Source organism: Podarcis muralis, chromosome 6 (genome assembly GCF_964188315.1).
Source record: "Podarcis muralis chromosome 6, rPodMur119.hap1.1, whole genome shotgun sequence".
Taxonomy (NCBI): domain Eukaryota; kingdom Metazoa; phylum Chordata; class Lepidosauria; order Squamata; family Lacertidae; genus Podarcis; species Podarcis muralis.
In genome coordinates, this window is record NC_135660.1 from 86,491,761 (window position 1) to 86,513,065 (window position 21,305).

Consider the following 21,305-nt stretch of genomic DNA (forward strand, 5'->3'; position numbering starts at 1 on the left):
TCCTGCCACTTACCATCTGGCCTGGGGCGGGGCCTGGAGCCTCATAAGGACTGTGTGCTGCTTGCGGCCTGCTGCCCAGGAGGACTCCCCTGAGTGAGCGCTGAGGGCCCTGCTCTTGCCACTTACTACCATCTGGCTTGGGGCGGGGCCTGACAGGCCTCATAAGGACTGCGTGCTGCTTGCGGCCTGCTGCCCAGGAGGACTCCCCTGAGTGAGTGCTTGAGGGCCCTGCTCCTTCCTGCCACTTACCATCTGGCCCAGGGCGGGGCCTGACAGGCCTCACTAGGACAGTTATTGCCGGAGGGGCACAGAGTGTTTTTAAAATGTTTTTTAAAAAAATTTCTTTGGATTTTTTGTATGTGGGGGGTGGGGGTGGGATGGATGTGTGGTTGGGTTTGGGGAATTATTTTTTTATTATTATTTTGATGTTTTTGTAATTTTTACATTTTTTTTGTTTGTATTGTTTTATTGATTTTGTTTGTTTGTTTAAGGTGTTATTTTGTTCTTAGGGGGAGGGGTCAGGGCTGCCGGGGAGTGGGCCCCAGCCCACAAAATGGCTGGGGCATGTTCCACAGGGGGGGATGCACTGGGACAACTGATCTCAGTGATCACGGGTAGGAGGAGGAGTTACGCTAAGACTAGACCATGTCATTACAGAGGGGGCAGGTTTAGTCGTTGTCTGAGGACTATTCCTGCCTCCGGGTCTGGTCCTGACCGGATGGATACTAGAATCAGCAAGGGATACCCACATGACCTGAAAGTGTTGCTGTGCAATGCCAGGTCAATGATTCATAAGACCACTGCCATCCATGACGTGATCATGGATGGAGGACTTGACCTGGCATGTGTGACAGAGACTTGGCTGGATGAAGCAGATGGGCCTGTCCTTGCTGCTGCTTGTCCACCAGGTTTCTCTTACGCACAGCAGCCCAGGTCATGTGGGCGGGGAGGGGGGGTTGCAGTGATTTTTAGGAAGTCATTAGTTTGCACCAGGCGTCCTATTGGGAAGACCCAGTTTTCTGAGTGCATGTTCTGGAAGTTGGGCAATAGGGGCAGTACAGGATTCCTTTTGGTGTACCGACCTCCCCGCTGCACCAAGGATTCCCTGTCCGAGCTGCTTCAGGTCGTGGCGGATGTTCTCCTGGAGACACCTAGCTTGGTCGTCCTAGGGGATTTTAACATCCATGCCGACACGACCTTACAAGGGGCCGCTCGGGACTTCGTGGAAAGCATGGCCTCCATGGGGCTGTCCCTGAATAAGTCTGGCCCAACCCATAGCCGTGGACATGCCTTGGACCTGGTGTTTACCTCTATGGATGTTGGTGATCTGACACTAAGTAAAAGCGAAATGAAAGAAGTGCCATGGTCAGATCACTTCCTGGTGCAACTGGACTTCTCTGCAACCCATCCCCTCTGCAGGGAGGTGGGACCAATTCGGATGGTCCACCCCCGCCACCTAATGGATCCAAATGGTTTCCAGAGAGTGGTAGGGGATGCTTTATCCCATGTTGATGGCCTTTCAGCCGATTCCCTGGTGGCCCGCTGGAATGTGGAGTTAACCAGGGCTATTGACTGTTTGGCTCCGAAGCGCCCTCTCCGATTGCATGGAGCCCGGACAGCCCCGTGGTTTTCCACGGATCTGAGGGCAATGAAACAATCGTTGAGACGGCTAGAGCGCCGGTGGCGGATAACTCATTCCGAATCTGACCGGACACAGGTTAGAGCTCAACGTCGAGCCTACCAAGTGGCGATAGCGACGGCGAAGAAGAATTTCTTCACCGCCTCTATTGCATCTGCAGAAAACAGCAGCAGGAGACTTTTTCAGGTGGTTCACAATTTAGCGGAACCACCTGCAACATCGGGGCCCAGTACGGGCCACATGTTCTCCTGCAATGATTTTGCAAAGTTTTTTGCAGATAAAATCGCTCAGATTCGGGAAGAAGTAGACTCCACCGTGGGAGCAGGGCCGGGGCGGGAGAGTGCTAGAGTTCTGTCTAGTCAAGTTGAGTGGGATCAATTCCAATCTGTTACCTCCGAGGATGTGGACAGGCTGCTTGGACGAGTGAAACCAACCACCTGTCTCCTGGATCCTTGCCCATCCTGGCTTATAAAAGCTAGCCGGGAAGGACTGGGCGATGGGCTTCGTGGGGTGGTGAATGCTTCCCTCCGTGAGGGAGCCTTCCCAGACCCGCTGAAAGAGGCGGTTATTAAACCGCTTCTTAAAAAACCATCTTTAGATGCGGCCATGATGGCCAATTATCGCCCAGTCTCAAATCTTCCATTCCTGGGCAAGGTGATTGAGCGAGCGGTTGCCGAACAACTCCAGGCACGCCTGGAAGAAGCGGACCATTTGGATCCCTTCCAGTCGGGATTCAGGCCTCATCATGGGACTGAAACTGCCTTGGTCGCACTGGTTGATGATCTCCGGCGGGCTAGGGACAAAGGTGAGAGCTGTTTCCTAGTTCTGCTGGATCTCTCAGCGGCGTTTGATACCATCGACCATAGCATCCTTCTGGACCGTCTTGAGGGGCTGGGAGCTGGGGGCACTGTCATACAGTGGTTCCGCTCCTTCCTCCTGGGCCGTGTTCAGAAAGTGGTGGTGGGGGATGAGTGTTCAGACCCCTGGGCTCTCACTTGTGGGGTGCCTCAGGGTTCTGTCCTCTCCTCCATGCTTTTCAACATTTACATGCAGCCGCTGGGAGAGATCATCAGGAGGTTTGGGCTGGGTGTTCATCAGTATGCCGATGATACCCAGCTCTACCTCTCTTTTAAATCAGAACCAGTGAAGGCGGTGAAGGTCCTGCGTGAGTGTCTGGAGGCGGTTGGAGGATGGATGGCGGCTAACAGATTGAGATTGAATCCTGACAAGACAGAAGTACTGTTTTTGGGGGACAGGAGGCGGGCAGGTGTGGAGGATTCCCTGGTCCTGAATGGGGTAACTGTGCCCCTGAAGGACCAGGTGCGCAGCCTGGGAGTCATTTTGGACTCACAGCTGTCCATGGAGGCACAGGTCAAATCTGTGTCCAGGGCAGCTGTTTACCAGCTCCATCTGGTACGTAGGCTGAGACCCTATCTGCCTGCGGACTGTCTCGCCAGAGTGGTGCATGCTCTGGTTATCTCCCGCTTGGACTACTGCAATGCACTCTACGTGGGGCTACCTTTGAAGGTGACTCGGAAACTACAACTAATCCAGAATGCGGCAGCTAGACTGGTGACTGGGGGCGGCCGCCGAGACCATATAACACCGGTCTTGAAAGACCTACATTGGCTCCCAGTACGTTTCCGAGCACAATTCAAAGTGTTGGTGCTGACCTTTAAAGCCCTAAACGGCCTCGGTCCAGTATACCTGAAGGAGCGTCTCCACCCCCATCATTCTGCCCGGACGCTGAGGTCCAGCGCCGAGGGCCTTCTGGCGGTTCCCTCATTGCGAGAAGCAAAGCTACAGGGAACCAGGCAGAGGGCCTTCTCGGTAGTGGCGCCCGCCCTGTGGAACGCCCTTCCAGCAGATGTCAAAGCGATAAACAACTACCTAACATTCAGAAGACATCTTAAGGCAGCCCTGTTCAGGGAAGTTTTTAACATGTGATTTTACTGTATTTTTGGTTTTTATGGAAGCCGCCCAGAGTGGCTGGGGCGGCCCAGCCAGATGGGCGGGGTATAAATAATAAATTATTATTATTATTATTATTATGAAAGGGTTTTCTGTTTGCGAGTTGCTTCACAAGACGAATTTCCCTATGGGCTTGCTTCGCAAGAAGAAAGCCCATAGGGAAATCTCCGGGGACCTCTTTTAAATGCTGGCGGTGGGGAGCAAAGCCTTTCCCCCCCTCCAGCCTTCAGAAGAGGTCCAGGAAGGCCGGTGGGGGCCGAAAGGCTTTGCTCCCCACCGCCAGCATTTTAAAAGCAGTCTGGGATAGCAGGGAAGCGCTTCCCGCTGTCCCGGACTGCTTTTGAAGGCAGGCGGGGGGGAGCAAAGACTTTCGCCCCCCGCCGGCCTTCAGAAGAGGTCTAGGACCTCTTCTGAAGGCTGGCGGGGGGCGAAAGTCTTTGTCCCCCCTGCCTGCCTTCCCGGGGGCTTTTAAATCGCCCCGGGACAGCGGAGAAGTCCTCCGCTGTCCTGGGGTTTTTTAAAATGCTGGGGGTGGGAAGAAAAGCCCTTGTCCCCCCCCCCCCCAGCCTTCAGAAGAGGTCGGGGGACAGACTGTCCCTGGACCTGGTCTGAAGGTGGTTTCCATAGGAACGCATTGATTGATTTTCAATGCATTCCTATGGGAAACCGTGCTTCGCAAGACGAAAAGCTCGCAAGAAGAAAAAACTTGCGGAACGAATTAATTTCGTCTTGCGAGGCACCACTGTATATTGGTGGGAGTGATGGGCAAGTCACCTATGGCTTGTATCAACACTGACTCAGAAATAAACCAAGTTGCTTCTTGCCAAAAACCAGGGAGTAGTTTGGCTTATTAACAAGCCAAAAGCGAATCCCTTGCCCTATGAAGTCTTTGCCCACTTTCCTGCAAACTCTGCTCAGCACCTGGGAATGGCAGCAGCCAACACTCCAGGAACAGTGTTCGAAATTTGCCAGGCGTATTTTGCACCTGGCTAACAGCCACTTGGGGCATGGGTGGTGCTGTGGGTTACACCACAGAGCTGAGGACTTGCCGATCAGAAGGTCGGCAGTTCGAATCCCCGCGACGGGGTGAGTGCTCGGGCCCTGCTCCAACATTCAGCAGAATGTTGCAGAGTGTATAATTGGGGTGCGTGCTTGTGGTCACTTCAGACAACCTGTTTACTGAACATCCAGATTAATTTGGACAAAGTTTGCAGGTAGGTTAAATGTTTATTGAATATTCACGCAGATTAAATGAGGTTGAGTCAAGCAATGGTTACCCCACGTTTTCCAGTACATTTCGTAACCCCTTTTCTTATTGCAAAAAGTCTCATTTTTTGCAGATAGGGGAGAAGCAGGTTTATTACATAAGAGCCCAAATCCACCCTAGTTGTGCAATGCCCACTTTCTGGTATGAATTGAAACCCACCCACAATACAGTGACAGCCTGGAAGTGCCTGGTGTTTCCTGTTTTAGCCTGTGGTGAAGAGAGTTGAAAAAAACCACACACAACCCCATCAAAAATGGGTTGCGTGCTTTAATTGGGCTCTTAATTCACAAACAATTTTGTTTAGATTTTAAAAGTGCAACCAGTCTGCATGCAAGTCAGCAAGAGATTGAGTTAATTGGGTTTGGCTTGGGAGGACGTCTGACGGTGGCGCTATCTCAGGGTTGGAATTTCACAGTGGGTTACTTTACAGGGCCTCTGAAAGTTGCCCTCCATCTCGCAACGGGGTGCAACACTACACTATATCAGAGGGTTATTGTAGGTTACTCTCAGCCCAACCTGCAATGTGGTGGTTGTAGTGAAGGCCCAGAATCCCTTGTGCTCCATTTTGCCTTGGCAAAAAAGGTCACACCCAGCGGTACGGCGTCAGTTGCTGACACCCCAGGGGGCGGGTTCGCCAGCCCTCGCCACCGGAACGACCCCACCTCCTAGCGGGGCTGTGCTGAGACATCTGCCTGTCCGCACAGAGGGGAGCCTGGCTGGTCAACACAACCCTTGATGGACAGAGAGGAACATCAGGCCACTCTGCGGTGAGGGCACCTGGTTTGTGCCCGCTCAAAAATTCTGTGCAGCCCCCCCCCATGCCATGCCCCTGGTCACGTCTCCCCTTGAATACACAAAAGTACAGGGTAGGTTCAGGGACGTGGGTGGCGCTGTGGGTTAAACCACAGAGCCCAGGGCTTGACGATCAGAAGGTCGGCAGTTCGAATCCCCGCGACGGGGTGAGCTCCCATTGCTCGGTCCCTGCTCCTACCAACCTAGCAGTTCGAAAGCACGTCAAAGTGCAAGTAGATCAATAGGTACCGCTCTGGCGGGAAGGTAAACGGCGTTTCCGTGCACTGCTCTGGTTCGCCAGAAGCGACTTAGTCATGCTGGCCACATGACCCGGAAGCTGTACGCCAGCTCCCTCGGCCAATAAAGTGAGATGAGCACCGCAATCCCAGAGTCGGTCACGACTGGACCTAACGGTCAGGGGTCCCTTTAACTTTTACAGGGTAGGTTCTGTCTGGCGCTACTCTAGCCCATCTCCCGACTTCCGAAAGGTGCCAAACCATCTCCCTGACTGATGTGACTGACTTGTGAAGAGCTGCTGCTTTGCCACTCTGGCAGCTCCTTCAAGGCGTTTCCCCTCCCTGATCCACTCTTCCCATTGTGTTTACTCCGGTGGGATATAAATGACCTGCTACACATGCTATTAGATTGTAATTTTTATCTCGCTTGGACTGCTGCAATGCGCTCTATGTGGGGCTATCTTTGAAGGTGACCCGGAAACTACAACTAATCCAGAATGCAGCAGCTAGACTGTTGACTGGGAGCGGCCGCCGGTACCACATAACACCGGTCCTGAAAGACCTACATTGGCTCCCAGTACGTTTCCAAGCACAATTCAAAGTGTTGGTGCTGACCTTAAAGCCCTAAACAGCCTCGGTCCTGTATACCTGAAGGAGCGTCTACACCCCCATCGTTCAGCCTGGACACTAAGGTCCAGTGCTGAGGGCCTTCTGGTGGTTCCCTCACTGCGAGAAGCCAAGTTACAGGGAACCAGGCAGAGGGCCTTCTCGGTAGTGGCGCCCGCCCTGTGGAACGCCCTCCCACCAGATGTCAAAGAGAACAATAACTACCAAGCTATTAGAAGACATCTAAAAGCAGCCCTGTTTAGGGAGACTTTTAATGTTTAATAGGTTATATATTGTATTTTAGTGTTTTGTTGAAAGCCGCCCATGCCTTTGCATCCAAATAGAAAGGTTCCGCTCACCTCTTGTTTTAGCAGGGGGCTGAAATTTAGACCCTTCTTTTCTTTGTTAGGTTTTGACAGAGGCAGAAAAGGACTGCCATGCTTAAAAAAAAACCAAGTGCATACAAATATATATGCAAATTGGGACTTGCAATCTTTCTCCCACAGCTCAAACCTGGCTTCACCCAACCCCCTGTTTTTGGACACAGATTTGCTGGCCAGCCTTTCTCTCTAACATTCAGGCAGACTGTTTGCATTTAAAAAGAATTACCGTATTTTTCACTCTATAAGACACACCAGACCATAAGGCTCACCTAGTTTCTGGAGGAGGAAAACAAGAAAAATAAATATTCTGAATCCCAGAAGCCAGAACAGCAAGAGGGATCGCTGCACAGTGAAAGCAGCAATCCCTCTTGCTGTTCTGGCTTCTGGGATAGCTGCGCAGCCTGCATTCGCTCCGTAAGACGCACACACATTCCCCCTTACTTTTTAGGAGGGAAAAGTGAGTCTTATAGAGCAAAAAGTACGGTATTTTAAGCACCGCCTGTTAGGGATGGGCAAGGATCTGTCGGTTTGGGGTTCTCTCGGGTTTTTCTCCCCTTCTCTGCCCCCCCCCCCCCGGTCTTCATTCAGTTCACCACATTTCTGCATCATTCTGCATTTTTATTTTGAAAAGTGTGAATTGATTAATACTGCTGTTATATGCTAAGAATGTGGAATCTTAGAAATTCGTGATTTGGTAGACGCTCCCTAAACGTGCTGATGGTTATCATGCCACTTAACAATGTTCAATTACCGTATTTTTTGCCCTATAAGATGCACCAGACCATAAGACGCACCTCGTTTTTGGAGGAGGAAAACAAGAAAAAAAATATTCTGAATCCCAGAAGCCAGAACAGCAAGAGGGATCGCTGCGCAGTGAAAGCAGCAATCCCTCTTGCTGTTCTGGCATCTGGGATAGCTGCGCAGCCTGCATTCGCTCCATAAGACGCACACACATTTCCCCTTACTTTTTAGGAGGGAAAAAGTGAGTCTTATAGAGCAAAAAATACGGTAAATGGAAAGGACAGTCCTGTGGCTGCTTTAGCAGCAGTGATGAGCAGTAGTATGTGGATTGACTTTCTGCACGTTGTCCTGCTAACGCAGTGTGTTGGGGGGGGGTCAGGGAAACCTTGGACCCAGGTGTCAAACACTGACCCCAGGCCTCACTTATTTGGCCCTTGGGACTCTTACCAGGCCACACCCTCTTTCCTTGAGCCACACCCCCTTACTGGCCTTGGGCTGCAACCTCCTGGAGTGTTTTTGCCTGGTTGGAATGTTTACTTGACCTCTAAACCTGGCTTCTTGCTTGTCTGGATGGGAGGATACAGAGGGATGTGCGACTGCGTCTAGAACAGCTAGTAGAAAATAGTATTCATTGCTCCACCCCCTTTTGGCCCTGACCCCACCCACTGCTGGCATGTGGGCATGGCTGCCCAGAAGCAAATGCAGCCCTGAGGCTGAAAAATCTTCCTTAAAAGGTTGCTATCTAAGGGGTGGGGAGGCATTTGGAGCCGTTTTGCCTGGGATGCATGTCGGACTCTTATCACTAGACAAACACTGCCAAGCAGATAGTCTGGCAGGGGAAGGAGCTGATTCCAAGTGCAGGGGTGGCCCCCACCTTAGCTAGAGTGAGGCAACTGCCTCAGACAGACGATGCTATATTAAGGCACCCCCTCCCACTGCCTGCTATTTCTCCAGAGTTCATCAGTTCTTCCCTTCTGCTGGAGGACAGCAACACATGCCAGCCCAGCTCTATTAACATGTGGACCCCAAAATTTCGGATCCCCCCAAAACTGATGCCAAAGCTTAGTGCTGGTTTTCTGCTGCAAATCCCGCGTTTCGTGCTGCGCCTCCCCCCAAACCGAGTAATTGACACAGCAAATCGGGGTCACAAGTAAATAGCCAAAAACCCAACATTGTCCGTTTGGCTCCATACTGGTGCCAAAGCTGTGTCCTGGTTTTGTACCACAAACCCCACTTTCTGTGCCAGTCCCAAAACTCTGTAATTGACACTCAAATCAGGGGCCACAGGTACATCCCAAACAGTGTTCGAAACTCCCATTGTTCTAGGTTTGTTTAGCGACAGGGAATTTCATTAGCACAAGCCGTTTCTGAGCTCTGGGCGCAGTACTGCGCCTAAGATTTCAGATTAAAACTGCAGAGGGGAAGGAAAGGAGGACCTTTTTCTGCCTCCCCACTTCCAGCTCCTCTCTGAAGCCTAAATAAGAGACCCTCTTAAAAATATTAGGGGGGTGGGCAGGGGAAGGACTAGACCATGTGAAAAATGAACCTAATATTTTAGCTGCCGTTCATTCATTTTCAGCTTTGTATTAAAAAGCGAGCCTAGATGTTCCGCTGTTGCGTCCATAACCTCGGTTTCAGGTGCCATTAGCTCCTAGCTTTCATATCTCCGTATCTAACACTGACCCCAAAGCCCAAGCTTGTCCGATTGACTGCACACTGGTGTCAAAGTTGTGTGCTCGTTTGGTGCTCTATTCTTAACACACCTGTTGCCTCCAGGTGTGATGGAGGATGCTACCCCATTGCTTAGGCTGAACTGCAGTGCAGCATGACCCAGATTGCCTCAAAATCTCTACCAATCCACTTTATAGATGGGCAGCAAAGGTTAAGAGAAATGACTTGCTGAAGGCTACGCACCGAATTTGTGGTTGAGGAGGCAGGAGTTTGAAGACTGCTTCCCACCTTTGGTCCGAACACCCTGTTTACTGTGTATTCTTAATGGAGGCTTGAGCATCAGGGCTGCTCCTAGGCTGCAGAGAACTGAGAAGCAGACGTTGGGTGTTTGAGGAGAGCAGACACGATCACTTCTTTCTTTTATTCCCTACAGGTATGCCATGGCACTGTCCAACAATCACATCTGCCCAGTCCATAATTGGTAAGAGTTCTTCCTCCCTTTGCACAATGGCTTTTATTGGTGGCTCTGCCTGTCTGTGTGGGTTTTCCTGGGCTGTTTCTCATCTCCTTGCTCATTTGCTTGCATTCTGCTTCTAGCCAGGAGGGGAAAGACCTTGATCTGGTATTTCAAGCGCAAGATGATACGGTTTACTTAGACTCTGTGCTTGCATAGTCTTTTTTTTTTTTCCCCAACCCAAAGTCGGCCGCCTAGATGATGTAAGTAGCTAAAGAACTCCAACTATGAAAGCCTGAAGATGTGAAAGTTTGCAGTTTTGCCAACGATTGCATGGTGCAAGTAGTCTGCTATTTAAAGCACAGAGTCTACCCACCCATTGCATTACAGGGTTTAAAAATAAAAAAGACACCACTTGGTGGTCTTCATGCTTGTGGAGAAAAAAGGAGGCATGCTAGACAGTTTCACCTTAAGTGGTGCCGAACCTCCAACCTGCAGGCATTGTAATTCAGATTGTTTTGCCCAAGCCCTGCCACTTTCCTTACACTTGATGTCATATACAATGATGCCTGGTGTGGTTTGCAGGGATCAGCCATCCAGCCGGAGTGGCTTGATTTCAAACCATGCCGGCGAAGGGAGTGCAATGTGCAGGTGCTGCTGATCAACAGAATGTTGGCGCTTGCGAATACGTGTGACTTTGCCCATGTGGTTTGAGTTGAAACTGCAAGGGCGAAGGAAAATGACATCGTCCTGATGTCAAGAGGATTGACAGGTAGGTGGGCCCAGTCCTCCTGCCAAAATGGATTGAGAGACATAAGCACTCACCCTCCTTGCTGGAAAAGGGACCTCTTTAATCCTTAAAGGCTCCAAATCCTAAAGGAAGGAGGGGCTGGAGTCTTAGTCTTTATGAACCCCGATAGCTCAGCTGGTTGGAGTGTGGTGCTGATCAATGCCAAGGTTGCAGGTTCTATCCCTCTATGGGACAACTTCATATTCCTGCAATCACAGGGGGTTGGACTTCGATTATACACAGGTCGCGCCCAACTCTGTGATTCTCTTTGTGGGAACTTTTAACTTCTCAGCAAGATACGCCAGCGTCATGAGGAACCAATAGGCTTTCATGGTGAATAGATCAAGTAGTTAGTAAATAGAGAAGCAACGTAGACTGGCTACAAAACATAGCATGAAAACAATATTGTGACTCCCTCCTCTTCACCGCTTACAAACCTCCCTCCACATTATTTATTGTACATAAGGATATGTACAATTTTAATGCCCACAGTGTGCAGCTCCATTTATTATACGAAAGGAATGCCCTTTTTGACTAAAAATGAATATAAAAAATATTGTTACACTTTCCAAGCTCTCCCCCCATTTTAATGTAGCACTTACAATTTTGTAGCAGGGTGCCAATCAATGGACAATTTTGGGGCAGGGACTAAGGTTATTTTTTAACCCAAAGCTGCGGTCGGGATCAGAGGTTCCTGCAGAGGAGACGTGGATATGCATATCTCTCTCTCTGTCTCCCTGTGGGCCTTATCTCCAAGGTTTCAGCCAGGAGTGTTTCCTAGTCCTGTCTGGAGTCACCAGGAATTGAACCTAGGAACCTCCGCATGCTAGGGACAATTGCATGCATCCAACAGCTCTGGCATCCTGCAACTTTAAAGGTCCTGCCCTGCACTTGGAGCAGGAGATGCACAGAGGACCACCTTGCTTCTTTTTCACTAGGACACCCCACCTTCCAAAGACCTACCAACCAGTTGCTGTTGTTGTTATTTAGTCATTTAGTTGTGTCCAACTCTTCGTGACCCCATGGATCAGAGCACGCCAGGGACTCTTGTCCTTCACTGCCTCCCGCAGCTTGGTCAAACTCATGCTGGTAGCTTCGAGAACACTGTCCAACCAACTTGTCCTCTGTCGTCCCCTTCTCCTTGTGCCCTCCATCTTTCCCAACATCAGGATCTTTTCCAAGGAGTCTTCTCTTCTCATGAGGTGGCCAAAGTATTGGAGCCTCAGCTTCACGATCTGTCCTTCCAGTGAGCACTCAGGGCTGATTTCCTTACGAATGGATAGGTTTGATCTTCTTGCAGTCCATGGGAGCTAGCTGCAAAATGCATGTGTTTAGAATTAAATAATAGGGTGTTTCTGAGCGCATTCAGACCTCAGGAATTTATTTGCAGCACCAGAACTGAACTGGGCTCACTGTCCTTTGGCACAAAAGTCTACCCCTTGGTTACCTTCCTTCATTTCAGCTAAGTTCAGTGGGAAATGTTAACTCTGTTGTTGCTGCTATTGTTAAGAAAAGATCAGGCTCAGAAATCCTTGCTGATCTGCAAAGTCCATTCTACCAGCTGGTAGGATCTACTGTCTGCCCCCCCCCCCCACTTAGAGAATCCAGCTGCAGGGGGCCACCTGTGTGAACTTGTGTGTGTTGCATTCCTTCTTGCTCTGGGGCTGTGGAGTGTCTGTTCCTATCAGGGGAAGCAAAGAGGCACAGAGAGCCACCCAGACAGAGGATTCTAGAGAGTGGAAATATAATAGGGCAAGTAAATATTAAGCGAGTGAGCAGAGATCTCATGGAAAGTGGAGGATAGTGAGGAAACAGAAGGAAGTGTACCAGTTGGCATCAAGTCCTGATGAACCAAAGGGTTGTGGCGTCACATTTCAGCCATTACTCCCTCCAACTCGCTTTTCACAAATTGCCGAAACTGTATTCCCCACCCATATCCCACGTGCTGCTCTCTGAACACAGGGCGCTCTTAGGAGACCAGGTAGCCACCTTCTGCTGACTGAGTCCATTGGGCCATCTAGCCTGATGGGCAGCAGCAGCCCTCCAGGGTTCAGACAGGAGTGTTTTCCTAACCCTACCTGGGATTGAAACTGGGACCTTTCGCATGCATATGCTCTAAGACAGGCACCCCCAAACTTGGCCCTCCAGGTGTTTTGGGACTACAACTCCCACCATCACTAGCTAACAAGACCAGTGGTCAGGGATGATGGGAGTTGTAGTCCCAAAACATCTGGAGGGCCGAGTTTGGGGGTGCCTGCTCTAAGATGAGGCAGGTGGCAGCTTTGGGGTGCCGTCAAGGGTGGGAGAGGGAGAGACTTGTGCTCTTGGAGTCTCACACATGTCCATGATGGAAATGGTGGCGTTGGTGGGGTTTCACTTGGATGTTCTACTTTGAGCACCAAAATTCCTTGAGCTAGCCTTGTTTATGAATTGACCCCATATCCCTTGCAGGTGGGTGTTGGTAGAACCAGTTTCCAGGATTGTTGGCATCCGTGTGTCTTGAAAGACAATGGAGTGCTCCACCGGGGGTGAAGTCAAACCGCTACATTAGGAGCACTGAAGTGAACTTCCTGGGGTGCAGTCCTGGGCAGTGTGCATGGAGTTCCTGGGCTGCCCAAACAAGACCCCACTCTCTGGTCCAAAGGAAAGTAGAGCAATATGTTTGGCAGCAGCTTGGCTGCAGGAGTTGCCGGAAGGAGGCGTACAAGGCTCCATGCAACCTTCCTAGGGTCCTCACTCCAGATTTGTGTAGGGTTTACTCCTTAGCCGTTTCTTCTCCTGAAGACGTCCTGCAAAACAGAGAAGGTTTAGGGTCAGAGTTCTAGATGGGCTACTTTCCTAGGTAAATTGGGCCGGGTGAACAGCTTTTTCAGCATTCTGTCATTACGAAGCACATAAATTCTATCCAGCATAATATGATGACAATTTGTCCCCTCGGCTGAAAATTTGGCATGGGAAATCTTCGTTTCCGCTGGAGAACAGTCAGTTTCTCTGGAGACTTCTCATTTTTTTGCTGCCGTTTTATTTTAAGCCGTCAAATAGCTCCAGTGGGAAATGCCAGGAAGGTGATCTCTGCTCCGTTTTTGTCATGCTAGTTATTTCCTAGAATCGTAGAATTGGAAGGAATCCTGGGGGGTCATCTAGTCCGACCCCCTACTTTGCAGGCTGTGTCCCTGCTCCAACTATTGGAGCATTCGTCTAGCCTTATTAATTATTATCATTTGAACAAATGTGCCCCTAGACACCAAAAGGGTGGCTCAGCTCAGTTGGTTAGAGTATGGTGCTGATAATGCCCAGGTTGCGGGTTCGATACCTGTAGGGGGCAACTGCATATTCCTGCATTGCAGGGGGTTGGACTAAATGATCCTCAGGGTCTCTTCCAAATTCTACGATTTCTAAAAGTTTATGTTCAATGCTCTTCCCACTTTCCCCTCTTTCCCCACTGGCATGTGGATGCCAGAAAATTGCCCAGAAGGAAGTATGGCTCTCAGGCTAAAAATTGGTCCCCAATTCCACCTTAACTTGTTATAGGCATGGTGGGGGAGCCTATTTCTCACCGCAAGGCAGCTTGTGGAGAGATGGACCTTATCCCTTCACCTATCAGTATGATTCCCTCCCATGCAACTAGGAAGACACCAATGAATTGTCCACACCCCAGTCTATTATGTTTGGCAATTGGGCTTGTGCAGGGGTTCAGATCTGGCACTGACTTGTTGGTTGCTGTTTTTTATTTCTACGTAAAAGCCTTTAGAATTAGTTTTGATACAGCCGATATTTTTATTATAAAGGCTTCTGTTAGCTCCCTTTGAGTTGAATTCGGAGCACAATTATGCCCCATTTTTTGGCACAACTGCCCTTGCATTTTTTTCAGAAGTAGTCAAGGATGAAAATCATTCCGGAGAAGTTAACAGGGTGTGCTGGGGGATGAGTCGGAGAGATAGCAGAATGTGTTTCTTGGAAGCTCTTCGTGGCCAAGCACTTCAGCCAAGAAAAAGACTTATATTTAGTTTGATTCCGCATTTCCAGCTGGGAAACAGCTGATATAAAATATGGGTGCACATACTTGCCCTGGAAAAGAATCCACCAAGTTTTGGGGTGAGGCTTAGGAGAGAATTTGCCATTTTAAACTGCACATTTCTGAGCCGGTTCAAATGAAAATATTCCCGGCAGTGCCTGTCTCTTGCTAGACTAGAACCTGAGAGAAAGGTAAAGGTAAAGGGACCCCTGACCATTAGGTCCATTCGTGGCCGACTCTGGGGTTGCGGCGCTCATCTTGCTTTATTGGCCGATGGAGCTGGTGTACAGCTTCCGGGTCATGTGGCCAGCATGATTAAGCCGCTTCTGGCAAACCAGAGCAGCGCACGGAAACCCCGTTTACCTTCCCGCTGGAGCGGTACCTATTTATCTGCTTGCACTTTGATGTGCTTTCGAACTGCTAGGTTGGCAGGAGCAGGGACCGAGCAACAGGAGCTCACCCCGTCGCGGGGATTCGAACCGCCAACCTTCTGATCGGCAAGTCCTAGGCTCTGTGGTTTAACACACAGCGCCACCCCCGTCCCTGACCTGAGAGAAAGCAGGGTTCAAATTTCCACGTGGCCATGAAGCTCACTGGGTGAGCCTGGGCCAGTCACTGCCTCTCAGTCTAACCCACCTCAGAGAGCTATTGTGAGGATAAAATGAGAAGGGATCAAGCATGGGGGTGTCTGCATTCTTGATCTCCCCCTGCCCAATTTTCCAGTAATGCTCTCGAGACATCTTTGCTTGAATACCTCAGGTGGTTAGAGGCCGTGGTGCTGATAATGCCAAGGTTGCAGGTTCGGTCCCCGTATGGGACAGCTGCATATTCCTGCATTCCAAGGGGTTGGACTAGATGATCCGCAGGGTCTCTTCCAACTCCACAATTCTCTGACTCCATATCCGAGCCTTTTGCTGCAAATCATTTGCATGGCAGTCCTTCCTAATGCATGCAATTAGGAAAACCCTTGTTCTGCTCTGCTCATTCTTCCTCTGGCAATCCTGTCGTTCAAAATTACCATATTTTTCGCCCCATAGGGCGCACCGGCCCATAGGGTGCACTTATGTTTTTTTTGGGGGGGGAGGAAATAAAGAAAAAAAATTATTTCCCCCCTGAGCCCCAAAGAGCAAAGAAGCCATGACAGTGAGTGGGATGGATCCCGCTAGCTGTCCTGGCTTCGTTTTTAGCCTCGGGGCTGGGGGTCCAGAAGCGATGGCGAGGTTGCGCTCAACCTCTCCATCGCTCCTGGAGCTTGCTGGGCTGGGGCGGGGGAGGCCCGAGCTTCCCCCGACCCCAGCCCCCAGAACAGGCTGCTATCCGCAAGCCTAGGGAGCCTGGCGGGAACTCCCGCCGGGCTCTCCAGGCTTGCAGATATCTGCCCGAAGCCTGGGGCGCCCCCCGCTGCGCTCCCCGGGTTTCGGGTTGCAGGCTGCTGTCCGCAAGCCTTGGGAGCCCGGCAGGAACTCCCGCCGGGCTCCCAAGGCTTGCGGATAGCTTCCTGAAGCCTGGACAGTGAGAGGGGTCGGTGCGCACCAACCCCTCTCGCTCTCCAGGCTTCAGCGAAAGCCTGCATTCGCCCCATAGGATGCACACACATTTCCCCTTCATTTATGGAGGGGGAAAAGTGCGTCCTATAGGGCGAAAAATACGGTAGTTCCAACTCCTGATAAGTTAGGGAATCGGTCGTCTTAAAAACCATTCAGCTGTTTCATCTTATTTATTTACTGCATTTATATCACACCTTTTTTACTGAGACCCAAATTGCTTTATTATGTTTTATTATTCTTTGTGTGCTGTGTTTAAAACCCTATATAAGCTTTGTTACAAGTTTGCTCTGGGCAGTCTTTTCTAACTGGTTCTGCTGAACGATTGGTTGGCAAGGCCGTCCTATTGCAATAGTTCCTAAACCAGATTCCTAACTGGATTCGCTGATGCTTGCTGCAATTCTCTCGGTTCCGTGTTTTATTTAAAAGGTGTTCCCTCGCCTGGGCAATGAGCAGGTGGTGTAGAAGCCAAATTCTTACCCCATATGGAACAAGTTGTTTTGGCTTTAGCATCTTGCAGGGTGAAAGCAAGTGTAGCTGGAGGCTTGGCTGTGCCAGCATTGTCTTGGGAAGCTCTGTGTGTACATATCATTAAAACCTACATATTTTACATAAATTATACCATTCAGTATTCCATTAGTGCAACCATCAAAACTTATTTACACTGCTCAATTTATCTTAATGCTGCCAGCGTTTTCAGCTGTACACAGTTATTTCCCATATATTCAATAAACATTTTCCAATCTTCTTTAAACGTATGTTGTTCTTGTTCTCTTATTCTATATGTTAAGTCTGCAAGTTGTGCATATTCTGTCAACTTAAGTTGCTATTCTTCTTTGTTTGGGACCTCGCTCGTTTTCCATTTTTGGGCTAACAAAACACAGGCTGCAGTAGTAGCATACATAAATAACCTTTTTTGACACCTGAAAATTTCAGTCTGAATTATCTCCAACAGGAAGGACTGGGGTGTTGTTGTTGTTTTTAAGTACTTTTGAACAATTTTTTCCATTCATTATGGATCATTTCCCAATACGCGTTTACCCTTTTACAAATCCACCACATATGAAAGAATGTTCCTTCCACCACTTTTCATCTCCAGATGCGATGCAAAGAGAATCTGCTTCTGTGTCTTAATAAGCCTGCATTGAAAATTTATTTCCCTCGATCATTCTTCACCCATTCATAAGAAAAGAAATTGCATTCTAATATTACCAAAGGGGACTTTGGTGAAATTCTCATGCATGGAGTGCAGGGTTTTTGTCACGCTTTATGTATCTTTTGATGTGGCCAAGGGATTTTGCAGATGTGTTTTTCTTCCATTTGCAAATCATCTCTTCACTGCATTCTGCAGTGAATGCCTGTCCCGAAAACCCCATGATGTCCTTGGCTGGGCTTTCTGGAAGCTGGAGAGGCTGTGCTCCTGACAGATTTTCAATGGCAACTAAACACAAACACGGGACATGGGTGGCGCTGTGGGTTAAACCACAGAGCCTAGGACTTGCCGATCAGAAGGTCAGCGGTTCGCGGTCCCTGCTCCTGCCAACCTAGCAGTTCGAAAGCACGTCAAAGTGCAAGTAGATAAATAGGTACCGCTCCAGTGGGAAGGTAAACGGCATTTCCATGCGCTGCTCTGGTTTCGCCAGAAGTGGCTTAGTCATGCTGGCCACATGACCCGGAAAAACTGTCTGCGGACAAACGCTGGCTCCCTCAGCCAGTAAAGCGAGATGAGCACTGCAGCCCCAGAGTCGTTCGCAACTGGACTTAACTGTCAGGGGTCCTTTACCTTTACCTTTAAACACAAACACACACCACCCTCGGCCACTTCTCAACCAGTAAGGTAAGGTCAGTCCCGCAGCCATCAAAACGATAAAGGAAAGCACCCGTTAGTGAATGGGACAAAGAAACAGAGGCTTCTTTGATGGGGGGAAAAGACTTTCAAGAAACTGGAAGACCAGTTTCAGCAAGTCCAGCTTTGTTTCCTCTCCCCCCTTGAAGTTTCCCCCTTAGGGCAAAGCCACCTTGCAATTTCTGGGAATGGTTGCCTCCTCTGGCCAAACCCGTGCATGAGTCATGTCTATCCCAGGGAAAGCTCTCCCCTCCTCTGGGCCATTTGGAGTCTGTTGAACCGGTGGCTCACTTCCGCTTTCCAGAACCAGCCTCAGGAAGGCCTGGCTCTGTTGCCTTTGAAAGGGAGGCTCCCCACCTGTTAAGTTGTGGGCGAACATATCAGACGACACAGCGATTCCTCCAAAGCAGCTCTTTATTTGTAAGCTGGAACAGAACTGAACTGAGAAGCTCAGTCAGCCTGCTTATATAGAGCTCCACTAGAATGCAACAGTAACCATTTTCTGTAACTAGCCAATCACTGAACGTCACTTTCGATCCTTCATTTGCATACAAACTATCCAATCACTGAACGTCACTTTCGATCCTTCATTTGCATAACTATCTACAGTATCCCCCTGCTGGCCCAGGGTGAGAACTTCAGTACATAACACCACCCTCATCTGCATCTGATCTGTACAGTGGTACCTCGGGTTACATACGCTTCAGGTTACATACACTTCAGGTTACAGACTCCGCTAACCCAGAAATAGTGCTTCAGGTTAAGAACTTTGCTTCAGGATGAGAACAGAAATCGTGCTCTGGTAGCGCGGCAGCAGTAGGAGACCCATTACCTAAAGAGGTTCTTCAGGTTGAGAGCAGTTTCAGGTTAAGTACGGACCTCCAGAATGAATTAAGTACTTAACCCGAGGCACCATTGTATTTCCAAGAAGGTATCCGAGGAAAGAAGAGCGTTTGTTTTGTTTTGTTTTTTAGAGCTTTCAGGAGTGCTAAACCAGTCCACTATGCTTGGGGTTATTTGCCCGACACAGAGCAGTATCTAGGCAAGTTTTAAAAACGCCAAGCTTCCATCAAAATGGCCACGTGAAGAGGAAAGCCTTTGTGGTACAGGAAAAAATGTCAGTGTCAGCACCGGGCAAGCTTCACTTGGGATATCAACCAATGGTGAACTGAAAAGACTTCGCTAGTTGCCACCCTCTGAACCTCTCTGGGAGGGACACACAGATAAGGGCCTTAGACTATGTTTATATGTTTGAGAAGTCTTTGAGTCCCTAATCCATCCTTGTCCCTAATGTTGCTGCTCTCCTGCTTCATTCAATGGCTGCAAATATGAAAAGAGCTGCTCTTCACAGCCATTCTTCATGGGGATAGATATAACGTTTTTAAACAAAAAATTGGGATTCTCAGAATTCCATGCTTGCCCAACTGTTGTGTGGCATTGCAGAATATCTGTCCTTGGGAATCTATATCTAGTTGGTGAGTATGCTGCTTCCTGGTTCTTCTTTGTATTCTCCGTATTTGGGAAATCTACTGCATTCTTTGTTGGTGGCCCATAGAATTCGATGCTAAGTGATATTTGGGGGAGTTTGGGCCGTTTCTAGACAGGATGACATCTTTCTGAATGGACCCAAACTTATTCTTCTGTTATTCCTCTTTGGGGGGGAAAAAAAGATTTTAAAAATTGTTTGCCTTGTTTAGAGATGCAAAGCCTTCATGTTATGCGCTCTGCTTTCCTTTGCAGGATTTATAATCAATCTTGTGAGCTGGATAGTCCTATTTCCTGCTGTACGTTGGATCATATCCCTCTTGTCAGGTAAGGAACGCTATTCCTTGCTCCCTGGGGCAAGTTGGTGGGTGATGTCTGGAAATCAGAAGCAGCCTTGCAGGCCAGGGATGTGAAATTTCAGGCCAAATATAGCCCTCCATTCCTATCCAACTGGCCTTCAGGACTCTCCTCAGGCCACAACTTCTCACCAGCCCAGCTCTGCATCCTCCTCACATGCTTTTGCCTGGCTGGAGTGTGTCCTTAAATTGTACTATTGCTTGCTTGACCAGATGATTTCTGGGGCTTATAATAAAAAATTATTTTTTGTTCCCTGTGCATTCGACGAGGTTGCCCCAGTCACTCTGGGCTTCTTCCAACAGAATATACAAAAGCACAGTAGAACATCACACATTAAAAGCTTCATGATACAGGGCTGCCTTCAGATGTCTTTGATCAATTGTGTAATTGTTTATTTCTTTGACATCTGGGGGTACGACGTTCCACAGGGCGGGTGCCACTACCGAGAAGGACCTTTGCCTGGTTCCCTGTAACCTCGTAGTGAGGGAACCACCAGAAGACCTTCAGAGGTGGACCTCAGGGTCCAGGCTGAACAATGAGAGTGGAGACGCTCCTTTGGGTATATAGGTCCAAAGTCATTTAGAGCTTTAAAGGTCAGCACCAACACTTTGAATTGTGGTTGGAAACGTACTGGGAGCCAATGTAGGTATTTTTGAAGTGGTGTTATATGGTCCTGCCTGCTCAGTTTATAAAAGCCGTAAACATATTTATAAAAGACGTAAGCACAAACAGATGGGCCTGGTGAGCATTCAATGTTCCCATCCCCTATAGTTATAATCCATGGGTTGCCATCTGATTTTATTCTGCTCCAATTTTGATTTTAAGTTGTATTTTAATCAATTGTTTGATTTATGCTTTTAATGTATCATACTTCGATGTTAGCTGCCCTGAGCCCAGTCCTGGCTGGGGAGGGCGGGGTATAAATAAAATTATTATTATTATTATCAAAGTGCAATTAACAACACATTATACTAAATGAATCTTTGAGAAAAGAATATATAATGTGGCTGTTGCATGCAAAGATTATAATATGCAAGAGTAAAATTAATTACAATTTAAACACTGCTGAATTGTGCATTGCCCCTCCTTCCTTATTTAAATCTTCCAACATAATCCTAGCTGTCCTAACTACATGACCTTTTAGTTCTCTTGAGAGTTTACTTACCAGGCCAGAGTGAAATTCCAGGCTAGAATATAAGATCCAGGAAAATCTGAACAGAAAACTTTGTTTTCATGCCACAGTGAGGACTAAGGCCTCATGTGATGCAGTATTTGCCTGGGGTTCCAAAATTCCTGGGACTGTTCTCCTTATCTGGTCTTATGAGATAACATGCTTTGATACCTTCTCAATGTTCTCCCCTACAGCAAGTGTGGTACATTCCCTCCAGAGAGTTGCTTCTTCAGCCTGATCTGCAGCTTGGGCTCATTCATGGGTGAGTTGGTTTGTCCCCAAGCAAATGTTTGGATTTGTTTGTAAGAAAAGAAGTGTTAGAGAACAAAATATAGGG

The 21,305-nt window shown here is 48.8% G+C and overlaps 1 protein-coding gene across 1 annotated transcript in view; it reads left to right on the forward strand.

The window, feature by feature from the left end:
• Positions 1–21,305, forward strand: part of LOC114597011 (transmembrane protein 150A-like) — a 45,013-nt gene that overhangs the window by 9,612 nt on the left and 14,096 nt on the right. Inside the window, exons 2-4 of the mRNA XM_077930684.1 lie at positions 9,740–9,787; positions 19,696–19,767; positions 21,163–21,230. Coding sequence (XP_077786810.1) covers positions 9,740–9,787; positions 19,696–19,767; positions 21,163–21,230 — 188 coding nt within the window. The remainder of the gene's footprint in view (positions 1–9,739; positions 9,788–19,695; positions 19,768–21,162; positions 21,231–21,305) is intronic.